Source organism: Lissotriton vulgaris, chromosome 1_1, assembly GCF_964263255.1.
Source record: "Lissotriton vulgaris chromosome 1_1, aLisVul1.2, whole genome shotgun sequence".
Lineage (NCBI taxonomy): Eukaryota > Metazoa > Chordata > Amphibia > Caudata > Salamandridae > Lissotriton > Lissotriton vulgaris.
Window position 1 is genome coordinate 1,080,162,887 of NC_141685.1, and position 12,728 is coordinate 1,080,175,614.

Here is a 12,728-nt window from a genome sequence, read left to right on the forward strand (position 1 = left end):
CTCACTTGAGCAAACTGTGTTTTTAAAAATAAAATAAAAAAGATTATATGTAATCACAGCATAGCTCAGGGTTGCTCTGACAATATTAGGAGTTGTTCTCTGCTGAAGAGGGGTATTGATATGTCAACGTGTGTGTGAGAGACAGATACAACAATGAATATACTTGAGTCTTTACATTATTTTGCTGATCTGTACATCAAAACATATGTTAATCTCGATGGTTAGTGGTTTGTACTTCTAGTATTTCAACACACTGATCTGTTATTTAAAGACCAATAATTCTGATTTCCCACAGAAGAGTAGCTCTTCTTTCGTTCTTCCCTCCCCTTACGTTGTATGTTTCTTTTATTGTATTCGTGCTCACCATGCCCTGACTATTTTGCTCCTTTGCAGCTGGTCCTTGTGAGCCCCAACGGTGAGCAGTATGACAGTCTCCTTCGGCAGCTCCGTGATAGGATGGACGAGGGACGTGGAGAGACCATCTATGTCCTGGGCCAGGGATCTGGTGAGTCATTCCATTTCTTCACATTTCTGCAGAGGCCTAAAATTAGTCTAAAATGGTTAGAAATGGATTGCCTAGGTTGATACGTGTGTTCAATCCTTTACTGGCTGTGGAAGCTGTTTTCTTAGCAGAGTACTGTCTGGAATCCTCTGGATTAGCAGCCTAAAGTTGATTTCTAATCATGATCCTAAACCTTTACACAGTAGTCAAGATCCTCGCCACCTCAATCGAAGAGTAGTACAGAAGTGTTGACAGATGTCGACAGTTTTGAATTTCACCCGCTAAAATACTGTACAGTGATATGCAGGGCTATGTAGTAAGATTTTCAGATGCCAATGGAACATTGCCTTTTCAGGTTTAGCCTAGGCAGCGCTTGCCCAGTCTCTTCGATACATGTTGTATACACTTTGTGGGTTCACAGCCTGCCCATCACTTTTTATTAGTGAGTTTGGTTGACTTTAAAGGGGCTTGCTTCTTCGTGGTTAATCTTTCCTCTTTGTCCCTCCTTGTTTCCATTTGTTTCCTTTCAAGGAGGAGTTCCTAACTACTGGTATCTTTCCACTTTGGTGCTTATCTGTTCAGCTTAGTTTGAAAAAAGGCATTGTTTCCTGCCAATCACCATTTCCGTAAAGCTGCCTTCTTTTTTTCCTTTTTGTATTGCCATTGTTTATTTTAGGTTCGTAACTAGTGATTATGTTTACGGTTTTTAAAGCATCCTTCTCGAGCGCACGTCCACGTCTCGTTCGCAGCCCCTACTTGTCTTGTTTACATTGTCTGCATTCATGCCTTCTAATGGTGTATTTATGGGGCTCGGATCAAGCCATTTAATCTTTATACAACACACAGAGATGATGGACGGAGCGCTGAAACATTTCAGACACTCCCAGCCGCTATAAGATCTGGGTTGAATCTATCATCGTTCTTTTGCTCACTTTGCCACCCTCGTTCAGGCCCATCCGCATGCAAATCAGTCTTGACCCTGTTCCTCATGGGTACAGTCCAGCTCGAACTGCTGAGCCATATGTTCCCCTGACCGGAAACCAGCATCCTGAATCCGGTTTTGGGGTAGCACCCCTCATCAGCCAGGCTACCTTGAATCCAGTGGCAAAGTGAGCAAGGGACCCACGTACCAACTTAGGGCAAACGCAAAGAGATGATAGGCAGAGCGTTTGAACTTTTCAAACTCTCACCCCGTCACTATTAGATCTGGGTTGAATCCATCATCGTTCTTTAACTCACTTCGATGATGGATTCAACCCAGATCTGTGACTGTCATTAGGCTTTAAAACTCATATTAGATTAACAAGGTTTTCAAACCAGCAGTTACTTTAAGATGTCACTTAGAGCACAAAAGAAAATGCCAAACATGTGGCATCTTCTATTGGGGCTGATGTAAGTCTCACAGCATCTCCTACCAAGATGGTTACATTGTACAAACTGTAAAATACAGGTTTGCGCGTGTTGCTCCTAAGGTAAAGTGAAATCACTGGGATATGCAGAATAAAAGAGCAGTGCACCGTTTATTGCCAGAAGTGCAAACACTTACAGGACTCAGCATATATTTTACACAAACTATTTTACTCTGGGAGCTGGGTGGTGTAAATAGAATGTTCTGATGCGTCTAAGCAAGACAGCACCATTATTTGTGGTGAATAACCATCTTAACAGGATTTTTAGGAAAGCGTGCCCTTTCGTTTCACAATCAAAGTTTGTATAGGGGCTGGAATTACTTTTGTATCAGTTTGTGTTAATAGCGCTGCTTCAGAATATGACTCATTGCGCTGCATAAATCAATGTGTGTTAATAGCGCTGCCACAATCTGCCTCGCAGCGCTGCATAAATCAGTGTGTTAATAGCGCTGCAACACAATCTGCCTCACAGCGCTGCATAAATAAACGTGTTAATAGCCAAAGAATCTGCCTCAGCTCTGCATAAATCGAAATGTGTAAATAGCGTTGCCACTAAATCTGTCTCCCAGTGCTGCATAAAGTTCTTTTTCTTGCCACATTATTTAGTTAGCTCTATGGCATTATTTAGTCCTTTGCTGCTGCGTTAGTCTAGTGAAATCCAACCACCACCACATCATGCTTGGTTCTGCAGTGTCCTGCAACTCATGAGATGAAATCCCAGCTTACTCAGGCTTTTATGGGTCTGGGTGTGTACATTAACACTGTTACAGTGCTTAGGGACAGACATGCGGTATGAAGCGCTACATAACACATTCTTGTTGTAAGCAGGGTAGAATGAGGATGGCAGAAGGCACCCAGGAGTGAGGTACTTATGCTTGGCGCCTGCTTCGGAGCTTTCCCACACGTCTCTCTGGTGAGTCAGGAGATTCCTGTCCATATGTGCTGCAGTGGAATAAACTACAGCCAGATCAGTGGCACCAGTGCAGTGGCCACTCAATGAGCCCCAAAGCGAGAGCGCCGCTGCTTGTCCAAGGTGATGGCGAGACTTGCTACTCCATGACATGGGCCTTGTGATGCCAAGGCAAAGCCTTCAATTACCTGCTTTTAATGTGGCGCAGAGGACAGCGCAGGGGGCTCCCAGCTGTTCACCCTATGGTTAGGGCAGGATCTCTACCAGGGCAGTGTGTGCTTACAGGGCAGGAGGCGAGGGGTTTCTGTGGGCACTGGGTCCTATTCGGCACACTGCACCCACCTTTGCAGACGTTTTCATGAGCGCTCAAACAATGCAACGCAATGCAAAAGGTAGCACCTGTTTACCACTGTAAAGGCCGAGTACTCCGTGCTAAAGTGCAGCGTAAACTAGAGTAAATGTGACCCCCTTATACCGTCGGGTCTCAAACTTTGCCTTCGTACAACAGTCTCTTCAGCGTGCTCAACATTGAGCTCATAAGCCTGTCCTGCAGTGAGCTCCTAAGAATGCCCCATAATTCGCTTGTTAATGTAGTGCCCTGCTGCGCACTGGTAAACATGTTCAACAGCGTGCTCGTAAGTGTGCTCTGCAGCGTTCTCTATAGTAAGCCTGCAGTGTGCTTGTAAGTGTGGTCTGCATTGTGCTCTTCATTGAGCCTGCAGTGTGCGTGTAAGTGCTCTGCAGTGTGCTTGCAGTTTTGTTTATATTATGCAAACTCAACCCAAAGATACTGGAGCACTTTACATGAGCACCAGTTATATTACACACAGACACATTGATTTTTAGCCCTCAGCTGTAGACAGCACACGCGCTGTCTCAGAGAGACATGTTGTTTAGATTTTGTGGCTCAAGCCTGCCCATTGTCTTTCCATTGCTGGCTCCTTTGTCACTTTCATTTTCTTTCCATTTGTCCAAGGTGTGCATTCGTCATGCCTCTTCCTGTGTTTAGCCCTCCCCAAGAGCATGGACCTATTACTACTATACATTTCAGCTCCCATTTTAGCTAATGTTTTCGGAGCTACTATTTTCTTTAATTTGGAGCACTTTGCACAACACTCGTTTTTTCCACTCGTTCTGTTTCAGTAAACAGGGCTGTAAATCTTGTTCTTATCTTGTCACAAATGCGGCAGATATCTGAAGCCGCTACAGATTTGTGCCAGATGTTGGTTATGTTTTCTTTGTGTTAGTAATCGTAAAAAATAAAAGTGGCTTAGTATTCCTTCTCTTTCCTTTCCACGCGATACTAATACTGTTTTCTGAGACAACACAGGCCAAATTGTCTCGTATCCAGAAGCAACTGAACGTAGCCGCCATCATATAAATGGGTGATTTTCATTCCTCAGTACTACGGTCACCGTGGAAACAGAAATACAGCCCACGTTTTACAGAAAGGCCATTTAGTTACTGAAATGACCCTACGTGCTGCCATCCACATTATATGCCAGCAGTGCTTTAAATGGAAATATAGAAGCAGACGCTGTATTTTCACTGCTACTTTTACTTCACAATACGTTGTTGGTGTTGCAATGTTTGAGTAGTGCTCCTACTAGGCACGTTACCTACACCCTGCGGCCTCAGATTCCCCTCTCCCTTACTTTTTAACTTCAAGCTAATTTCTCCACCTAATCACATCTTCCCTAACCGGAGGTCAGTAATGCCAGCTTCTGTGTAAAATGATGCACATGAATTACGTTGTGCAATGTTACAGACAAATGGGGATTGTGCGCTGTCTCCCTATTGATGGACTCCTTGCAGGGCTCTTGGTGACTTCCCTTCTGGGCTTGCACATTTAGTTCACCATCACCAGAAAAATACACACTCGGGGGGCATATTGCACGAGTATGTTTAAACGCCCACAAAACACACATGCACCTGATGACACCCAGTTGCGCACTAGCACCGGTATATCACACAACTGTGTGTGTGTGTGTATAAACATGCACAAATATATACACAGGCACCTCCTTTGAACACAGGCACACATGACACAGCCGCAACCTCACAAACATTATTTGATTGATTGAAGTGTCCTTCAGTGACTAGACACAGAATAAACAGTGTAGAATCCCTCGCCGCCTGAAGTGTCTCCAAAACCGAGTGTCAAACAAAATCGCAATAAAGCGCTTATAACAACTTTCACACAGTAATTTCACACAACACTCCATGCAACTTGTGCAGTAAATGGAGACCTGTTGGCGTTTGTGAGGTAAAATAGGAAGAACACTTTGCCCAGGGGGCTCAACGCCTTCCCAGCTCAGCTCTCTTCGTCTCTTGTTTTCCTCACCCTGACGCTGCTCCCTAATATGCTTAGTTCTGCAGGGTCCCACAAGACTGCTAACTGCCACCTGTTATGTTGAATCGAGAAGCACAACTATCAATAGTGCAGCAGGTGCAGTGGCTATAGGGCCAAATGTTGGGAGGGGCCCACTGCTACCCAGCTGTGCCTCTTTCACTACCCTACCAATGAAAGGGGTGGGGATATTTTACTTGCTTTCATTCGTGGCCTTTCTTCCCCAGTGGGTGAATCTGTACCATGTCACTCGGAGCTTCCCGTTTTGTATGCCTTCAGACACAAACTAGCCATTGCTTTACTTTGATTAACACTGATGACGCCTGGGACTACATGTGTACTTCACAAATCCATGATCAAATAATCTAATGCTGGTCAAAGGACAGCAAGTCCAAGGAACTAGAAAAGTCACAAACATTTACTTTTTTTTGGGGGCGTGGCTTGGACGCCGATGGCGATGGTCGCCTGAGAGCTCGGCTCCGGGACTGAGCCCGTGATTATCCTGCAGATCGGAGACCGTGGGGCACCCTAGTCCCCGCAAACTGTCGCTCAGACTGATTGGGACCTGCCGAGGCACCTGGTGCAACTCGAACATGAGTTGATCTGACGGAAAGTCGAAGTTTGTGGTCCCGCGGAGTGCGGCCCAACATGGCGCCCAGACCTCTTTGTCCCCTCGGTCGGGACCTTTAGTCTGGAGGAGCGTCGTTATCTACAGCGCACCCTCCACCTTTTCATCTCCCTGTGATGTGATGGTCTGGGTGTCGTTCTGATCGGACTTTGAACACGGGGATCGCTCCTGGATGATCGGATGCCCACACTACAGTGGACCTCGACTCACGGACGCCTGGCGGCCCTGGCAGCGGTGCCGATCCCCTGAGCCGCGCCTGGCTGCATCCCCCCGAGTGACTGACTTCCATGGGCAGCACGGCGCCTTGGCGCCACAAAGTCTCCGGTGGTGTTGGAGACCCTCGTTCCAGATCCTCATCGGCCAAACGGGCCTGCCCGACCTGGCGCCGATTGTCCCCGCCTCCTCCTCAGTGCCCTCCGACGACGCGGTGGTGGCGCGGCCCGAAGTTGTGGAGGTCCAACAGGCCCTGGAGACGGAGATCGCCCGCCCTCGGCCCGAAGGCCACTAGCCGAGAGAGACATAGCCGACACCCGCACTTGGTGGCGCCTCTGACTGGCTCTCCACCGTGTGACTCCTGCGCCATGGGGAAACCGAGGGGAGCCAAGGGGACCACCCCAGCCGCCTCAGACTCGGAGGCCCCGGACAAAGAAGAATGCGGGGACCCGGAGAGTTCTGGTGGTGTGCCATTGCAGCAACAATTTGACCGGGTCCTGGAGGCGATCGCGACCACGCGCTCGGCCCTCCAGCAGGACATTGCCCAGGTGGCGACGAGTCTGGGCCTCCTTAGAGCGGACCACGGCAAGCTCTCGGATAGGGTCAAGGAAGTGGAGGGCTCGATAAAAACCTTGGAGCCGGCACAGAGAACCCTAGCTGCGACGATGAAGGATGCCCTATCCCGGATTGATGCCCTGGAGCGGCGAGCGGAAGACGCGGAAGGTCGCAACAGGCGAAATAACATTCGAGTGGTGGGCCTGCCGGAGAAGATTGAAGATGGCGACATGGTGGCCTACTTGGAAGCCTGGCTACGGGACACGGTGGCTCCGGAGGGTCTATCCTCCTTCTACACCCTGGAGCGAGCACACAGAGTCCCAGCGAGGCCGCCGCAACAGGGCCGTGCCCCGCGACCGGTGGTGGCACGGTTATTGCACTTTCGGGACAGAGATCTCATCCTTAATGCCGCCAGACATAATGGCCCCTTCAAGGTGGCGAACAGCCAGGTGAATATCTTCCCGGACTACACCTATGAGACCCAGCGCAGGCGGTTCTCATTCCTGGCGGTCAAGCGCGAGCTCCGGAGCGAGGGCATCCAATACTCGCTCCTGTTTCCTGCAAGGCTCCGCATAATTGTCGATGACAAGACTCAGTTCTTTGATTCCCCGGAGGATGTCTGTAACTGGCTCGAACTCTATCGAGCCGGAAAGGATGGCTTTGGCTCCTCATCTCAACTAGCAGTGGAGCCTGGACAGCGACGGCGGTCCAAAAGAATTCGGAGTCGCCGTGGCCCGTCAGGCGGACCCTCGACTGCGGAGACGTCGACGGAGCGGAAGGGAGTGTTGGAGGTGTTGTCTGCGCTGTCTGGCTCACGGGATGGTACCATAGAAAAGGAAGCGGACCTTGGTGACGAGGGGGTACCAACGGACTCGGAGGAATCGGTGACCGACAGTGTCCACACGCCGGTGATCACTCCGAACTCGGTTGAAGACCTTCTGGATGGACAGGGCTGACGGGGTGAGCTGCGTCCATTTGGGTGGGGGCTCGCAGCGGGGGTGGCGGGGGTAGGCGATTGCTCATAATCCCCGGGGAAGTGGAGGTGGGGTGCCCTGCTCGTGCCTTGAGGGTTTCCTCTTATTGTTTTGGGCTCACTTTAGTCTCGGTAGCCCGAGCATCGAGGGCCCATTGCCAACGCCCAGCCCGCACCTGGCCCTTAAGGCCTTCCTGCGGTGGCGACTGCAGGATTAGTCGGGGACAGAGGGTTTGCTGGGGGTATGGTTTGGATGGGAACTAGATGGTACTATTTGGGTCCTGTTCTGGGGAGGGTGGGCAAGGGTTTGGGTCGAACCGGGGTTGTTGTGTTTTGGTTGGGGAAAATGGCCGCCATCAGTGCTGGGTTGATTGTTGCTCTTTCTTTGTTGGGGCCCGGATGGAGAGACTTTGCACGAACAATATGGGACAATGGCTGATGTTGCTAATGTGAAATGCATTACTTGGAATGTACGGGGGCTTCACACTATGTCTAGACGTCACAAAGTCCACGCTTATTTAGTGCGTAGAGGGGTGCAAATGGCGCTGCTGCAGGAAACCCATCTTAACAAGGCGGAAGGGGCGGCGCTACAGCGTAGGTGGAGGGGGCAGGTCTTTTACACTTCGTACTCCGCGTATGCCAGGGGGGCGCTAATTTGGATCAGAGCTGGGGTTCCTTTTCAGGTTACGAAATCAGTGGTGGATCCGGAGGGTCGATATGTGGCCATTTCGGGCACTCTGGGGGGGCAGGACCTAAACGTTTGCTGTGTTTATGCACCCAATGTGGACCAGCTTGCCTTCCTTTCCAGGTTATCGGGCTCGTTGGCCCACTTCTTTTCCGGGCCCCTCCTGCTCGGCGGGGATTTCAATTCAGTAGTAGATGTGGAGAATGACCGCTCACATCCCCCCCTCCCTGACTCTCCGGTTCGCCGTGTGGCTAAAGGTAGGAGGGACTGGCAGACGCACTGGGGTCTGACGGATATCTGGAGGGCACAGCACCCCGACACTAGGGACTATTCCTACTTCTCAGGCTTGCACGAGTTACACGTCCGACTGGACGGGTTTCTGGGCTCGGCAGACTTGGTTTCAGCGGCGGTCCGGTCTGAATATTTGACCAGGACCATCTCGGATCATAACCCTCTCCTGCTGGACCTTCGCTGGTTTCCGGGGGTGCCTGCTGTGCCCACCTGGAAGTTGCGTCCCGAAATCTTAGAGGACATTGTATTCAAAGCGGACCTAGAAGACAAGATCTCGGAATACTTCTCGTCCAACGGGGGCACTGCGGGTTCGAGGGCGCTAGAATGGGATGCTTTTAAGGTGGTGGTCAGGGACTTCTGCATTTCCAAGAAGGTGGGCATGAGGCGAATCATCCTTGACGATTTAGAAATGGCAGATCGGAAACTCCGTAAGTTGGAACTCCGCCGCCCCGGGCGCCCGGAACTCCAGGAACGCACGGCAGCGGCGAAGGAGGCGGTAGCGGCGGAGGTCGAACGGCTGAGCTGTTTCGACTATAAGGCCTATACTGTTAGGTCCCTCGCAGAGGGGGATAGATCGAGCGCATTGCTGGCGTGGCTAGCTAATCCTACGCGCCAGACCTCTCTGACGACGTCCATGCGTACGGCGGATGGGACCGAAGTGCACACTCAGCCTGAGATTCTGAGCTGTTACCTGCACTACTATGAACGCTTGTACCGCAGTCGCTCTGCCAGAGACCCCGACCGGCTTGATGACTACCTGCGACCCCTAGAGCTCCCAATGGTGGAACCTGACGTAGCGAAAGTCCTGGGTTCCGACATTGAACTGGGGGAGATTCGCAGCGCCATTAAAAAGATGGCAAGGAATAAGACCCCGGGTCTGGACGGCCTTCCGGTTGAATTTTATGCCGCTTATGCTGATCTCCTGGCACCGAGATTGCTGATCGTTTACAGAGAGGCGAAGCGGCTTGGTCGGCTCCCCGGCTCGATGTGCGAGGCCTTAGTGATTCCCCTCCTCAAGCCAGGAAGGGACTCGTCCGATCCGGCGTCCTTTATCAATGTTGACGGTCGATTATAAAATACTGAGCAGCATCTTGGCATCGAGATTGCTGGGTCACATGAGCTCTCTGGTGCATGAGGACCAGGCTGGATTCATCCCCAAGCGAAACACGACCATGAACATCCGTAGGCTGTTCCGCTTGCTGGGAGAACCGCTCGTGGACGCCCCATGCCCGTAGTCCTCTCGGTAGATTTGGAGAAGGCTTTTGACAGCCTGGAATGGGACTACCTGCGCACAGTATTACTACGATTCGGCCTCGGTGAGGGTTTCGTCAGATGGACCACGGTACTATATACCTTGGCGTCGGCCAGGGTACGGGCAGGCCCGCTGATCTCCTCGCAATATCCGGTGGAGAGAGGCACGAGACAGGGTTGTTCATTATCCCCGCTTCTCTTCGCGTTAGCGGTGGAACCTCTGGCGCTGCTACTCCGGTCGGGAGCCCACTATAATGGCTTCTGGACGCCTTCGGGCCCACATTATGTCTCGCTGTACGCTGATGACCTGTTGCTCTTCCTTGAGGACCCGGTTGCTGCCCTGAATGGAGCTGCGACGGCGCTCACGGCGTTTGGGGAGGTCTCGGGCCTTCGGGTGAATTGGGCTAAGACCTGTCTTTTCCCGGTTCGTAAGGGTACACCTAGCCCTGATATCAGTAGAGAGATTAGGTGGGAACCTGACTGCTTTAAGTACCTGGGGGTATACGTCTACCATGAACCGTCAGACCTCCTGGATGGAAACATAGCTCGCAGCACTCGCGCGCTGCGTGGTAGCATGGACTTCTGGGCTACTCTACCGCTCTCGGTAGCTGGACGGATCGCTTTGCTTAAAATGGTGGCGCTTCCCAGGTTGCTATATTATTTCCGGGCGCTGCCGATTTGGATCCCGCCAGCCACATTTCGACTGTTACGGTCAATGGTGGTCGGATTCCTCTGGGGTCCGGGCCGCCGAAGAGTGGCCCTCAAGACCCTGACGAGGCCGAAAGCTGAGGGTGGGCTGGCGGTGCCGGACTTTGAAAAGTATTACTTGGCAGTGCAGCTGCAGACTTTCACCCAGGAGGTCGCCAGGGAATTCCGAGGCCCAGAGGACAGGAGGGGCACAGGGATAGCTAGGCATGTTCTCTCCTTCATAGCGCTGCGACAGCGTTTGGCCTTGCAGGACTTGACACTTGAAGAGAAGACCATTCGCTTGTGTTGGAACCGAGCCCACGCCCGGGGCCAGTCGCGGATACCGTATGCACCCGAAATACCTCTGGGCATGCTGACGGCCCTGCCTCATGGCGGTGATTGGTCACGATTAGCGGATTGGGAGGACGCGGGCCTACAGTTGGTGGGTGACCTTTACGAGGACGGGGCGCTTTTGCCCTTTCAGGAGCTCATTGATCGCTTCGAGGTTCCTCGCGGTGATTTTCTTTTGCACTCGGCCCTGGTCCGAGCGATTCAGGCGCACTGGAAGCACGGGCAGGAGGAACCTCCTACTTCTCCGGTGTGCCAGTACGTTATGATGTCTGCGGGAACTGTTAAGGCGGTCACTTGCCTATACGGCAGACTGCTCAATGAGGGGTTGGCCCCCCTCACTACTTTAAGAACCCGTTGGGAGAAAGACATAGGGAAGGAGATCCCGGAGACGACCTGGTCCCAACTCATGAGGCGGGCCTGGACCGCTTTCAATTGGTCCACTACTACGTACTCCATAGGGCATATTTGACCCCGGCGAAGATCCAACAATATTTTGCCACTGACTCCGCGGACTGCCCCAGGTGCCAGGCGCCTGATGCAGACCTTCTTCATATGTTGTGGTCCTGCCCGGGGCTGTCCTCCTACTGGCTGGAAGTGGGGGATACCCTGGAGGAGGTAACGGGGAGATCCTTATCGGTTGATGCGGCAGTGGGGCTCCTGCACTGGTTCCCACATACCCCCAAAAATAAAATCACTAGTAAATTCATTGATCTGGGGCTTCTCCTTGCTAAACGGGAGGTGACCAGGAATTGGAAGGCACGGGTTGGTCCAACGGGGGCCCGAGGGAACAGCGAACTCTTGAAATGGGCGGCGGGGGAAAGCACGCTGCGGTACCAGTTAGCTAGGAGACAACACAACGAGAAGGCGCAGGAGGCGGCGCTAGAATGGGAGACATTAGTGCAGGCCCTCAGGGATTATTGCGCTCCCAGCGATTCCGAAAGCGAAGTTGCAGCTCGCCCCGAGTCCCGATAGACGATTGCACTTTACATGTCTGTTGCTTTCCTCATGGGTCCTCTCACAGATCCTATTACGGCTGTTACCGTGCACTGATGGCGGGGTTGGGGGGGGGGGTTTTGGTTTGGTTCATAGTGTTTTGAGGGGGGGGGGGGTTTCTTTTGGCGTTCTTTGTAGGATGGTTTAGAAAAGCAGATGACGGATAGTGGATCATCCGGACCAGCTTCGATTTCCTGTTGAGTCCCCATTGGGTATCGCCGCCCGACCCTTGGGTTGTGGGCTAAATGGCTGTGTAATGGTTCATCCTGCTGGGGGACGGAGGGATGTATTCTATAAATTTTGATTGAACTTATAATGCTGGTCGTTTTGTAAAAAATTACTGATTCCTGCAATAAAAATCTATTTAAAAAAAAAAAAACATTTACTTTTTTTTGTTAATTAAAGTGCTGCTCAAAGGAGTCCACCTTCAAATGAAAAAACATCCCCCCTCCCTTGCACAAGCAGACAGGTCTAAAACTGGGTGCAAATCAAAGATTGCTTGAGCCTTTTCTTCTCGTCTTCAAAGGTTTGAGGCTATAGGTCTTTGGTGTATACGCTAGTTTTGAAGACTGATATCTACTTGTCAGGGAAGAGCACTGTCCTGCTCGAATTTGTAAACGTTTTAGAAATATTGTACAGCAGCGCAGTTGCTGTACATCATGGCTCAAATATTGAAACAGCCAATTCCTCCTATAGGCAACACCTATTGGCTTTTTGTCCAGCGTTCCTTTAAGTCACCCTGAGCCACGTACTGTTCTCATATTTCTACGTTTGTTTCATTAGCTTAGTCTTTATTTCACACCTTAAAAAAGACAAATCCGTCTTTCAGTGTAGTTCAACCAAATAGTTTCACCTGACAAACCCTTACTCGTCAGATTTGTCTCCCTGTTGCTTTCTGTTTGCAGTTCAATGTTTGATGTTTTACCTCAT

At 51.1% G+C, this 12,728-nt stretch overlaps 1 protein-coding gene across 2 annotated transcripts in view; it reads left to right on the forward strand.

Annotated features, from left to right (window-relative positions):
* The window catches only part of GTPBP1 (GTP binding protein 1), a 69,623-nt gene that overhangs the window by 20,598 nt on the left and 36,297 nt on the right, over window positions 1–12,728 (forward strand). For both annotated transcript variants that reach the window (XM_086963372.1, XM_086963377.1), the window contains exon 2: window positions 394–505. In XM_086963372.1, the coding sequence (XP_086819498.1) occupies window positions 394–505 (112 nt within the window). The remainder of the gene's footprint in view (window positions 1–393; window positions 506–12,728) is intronic.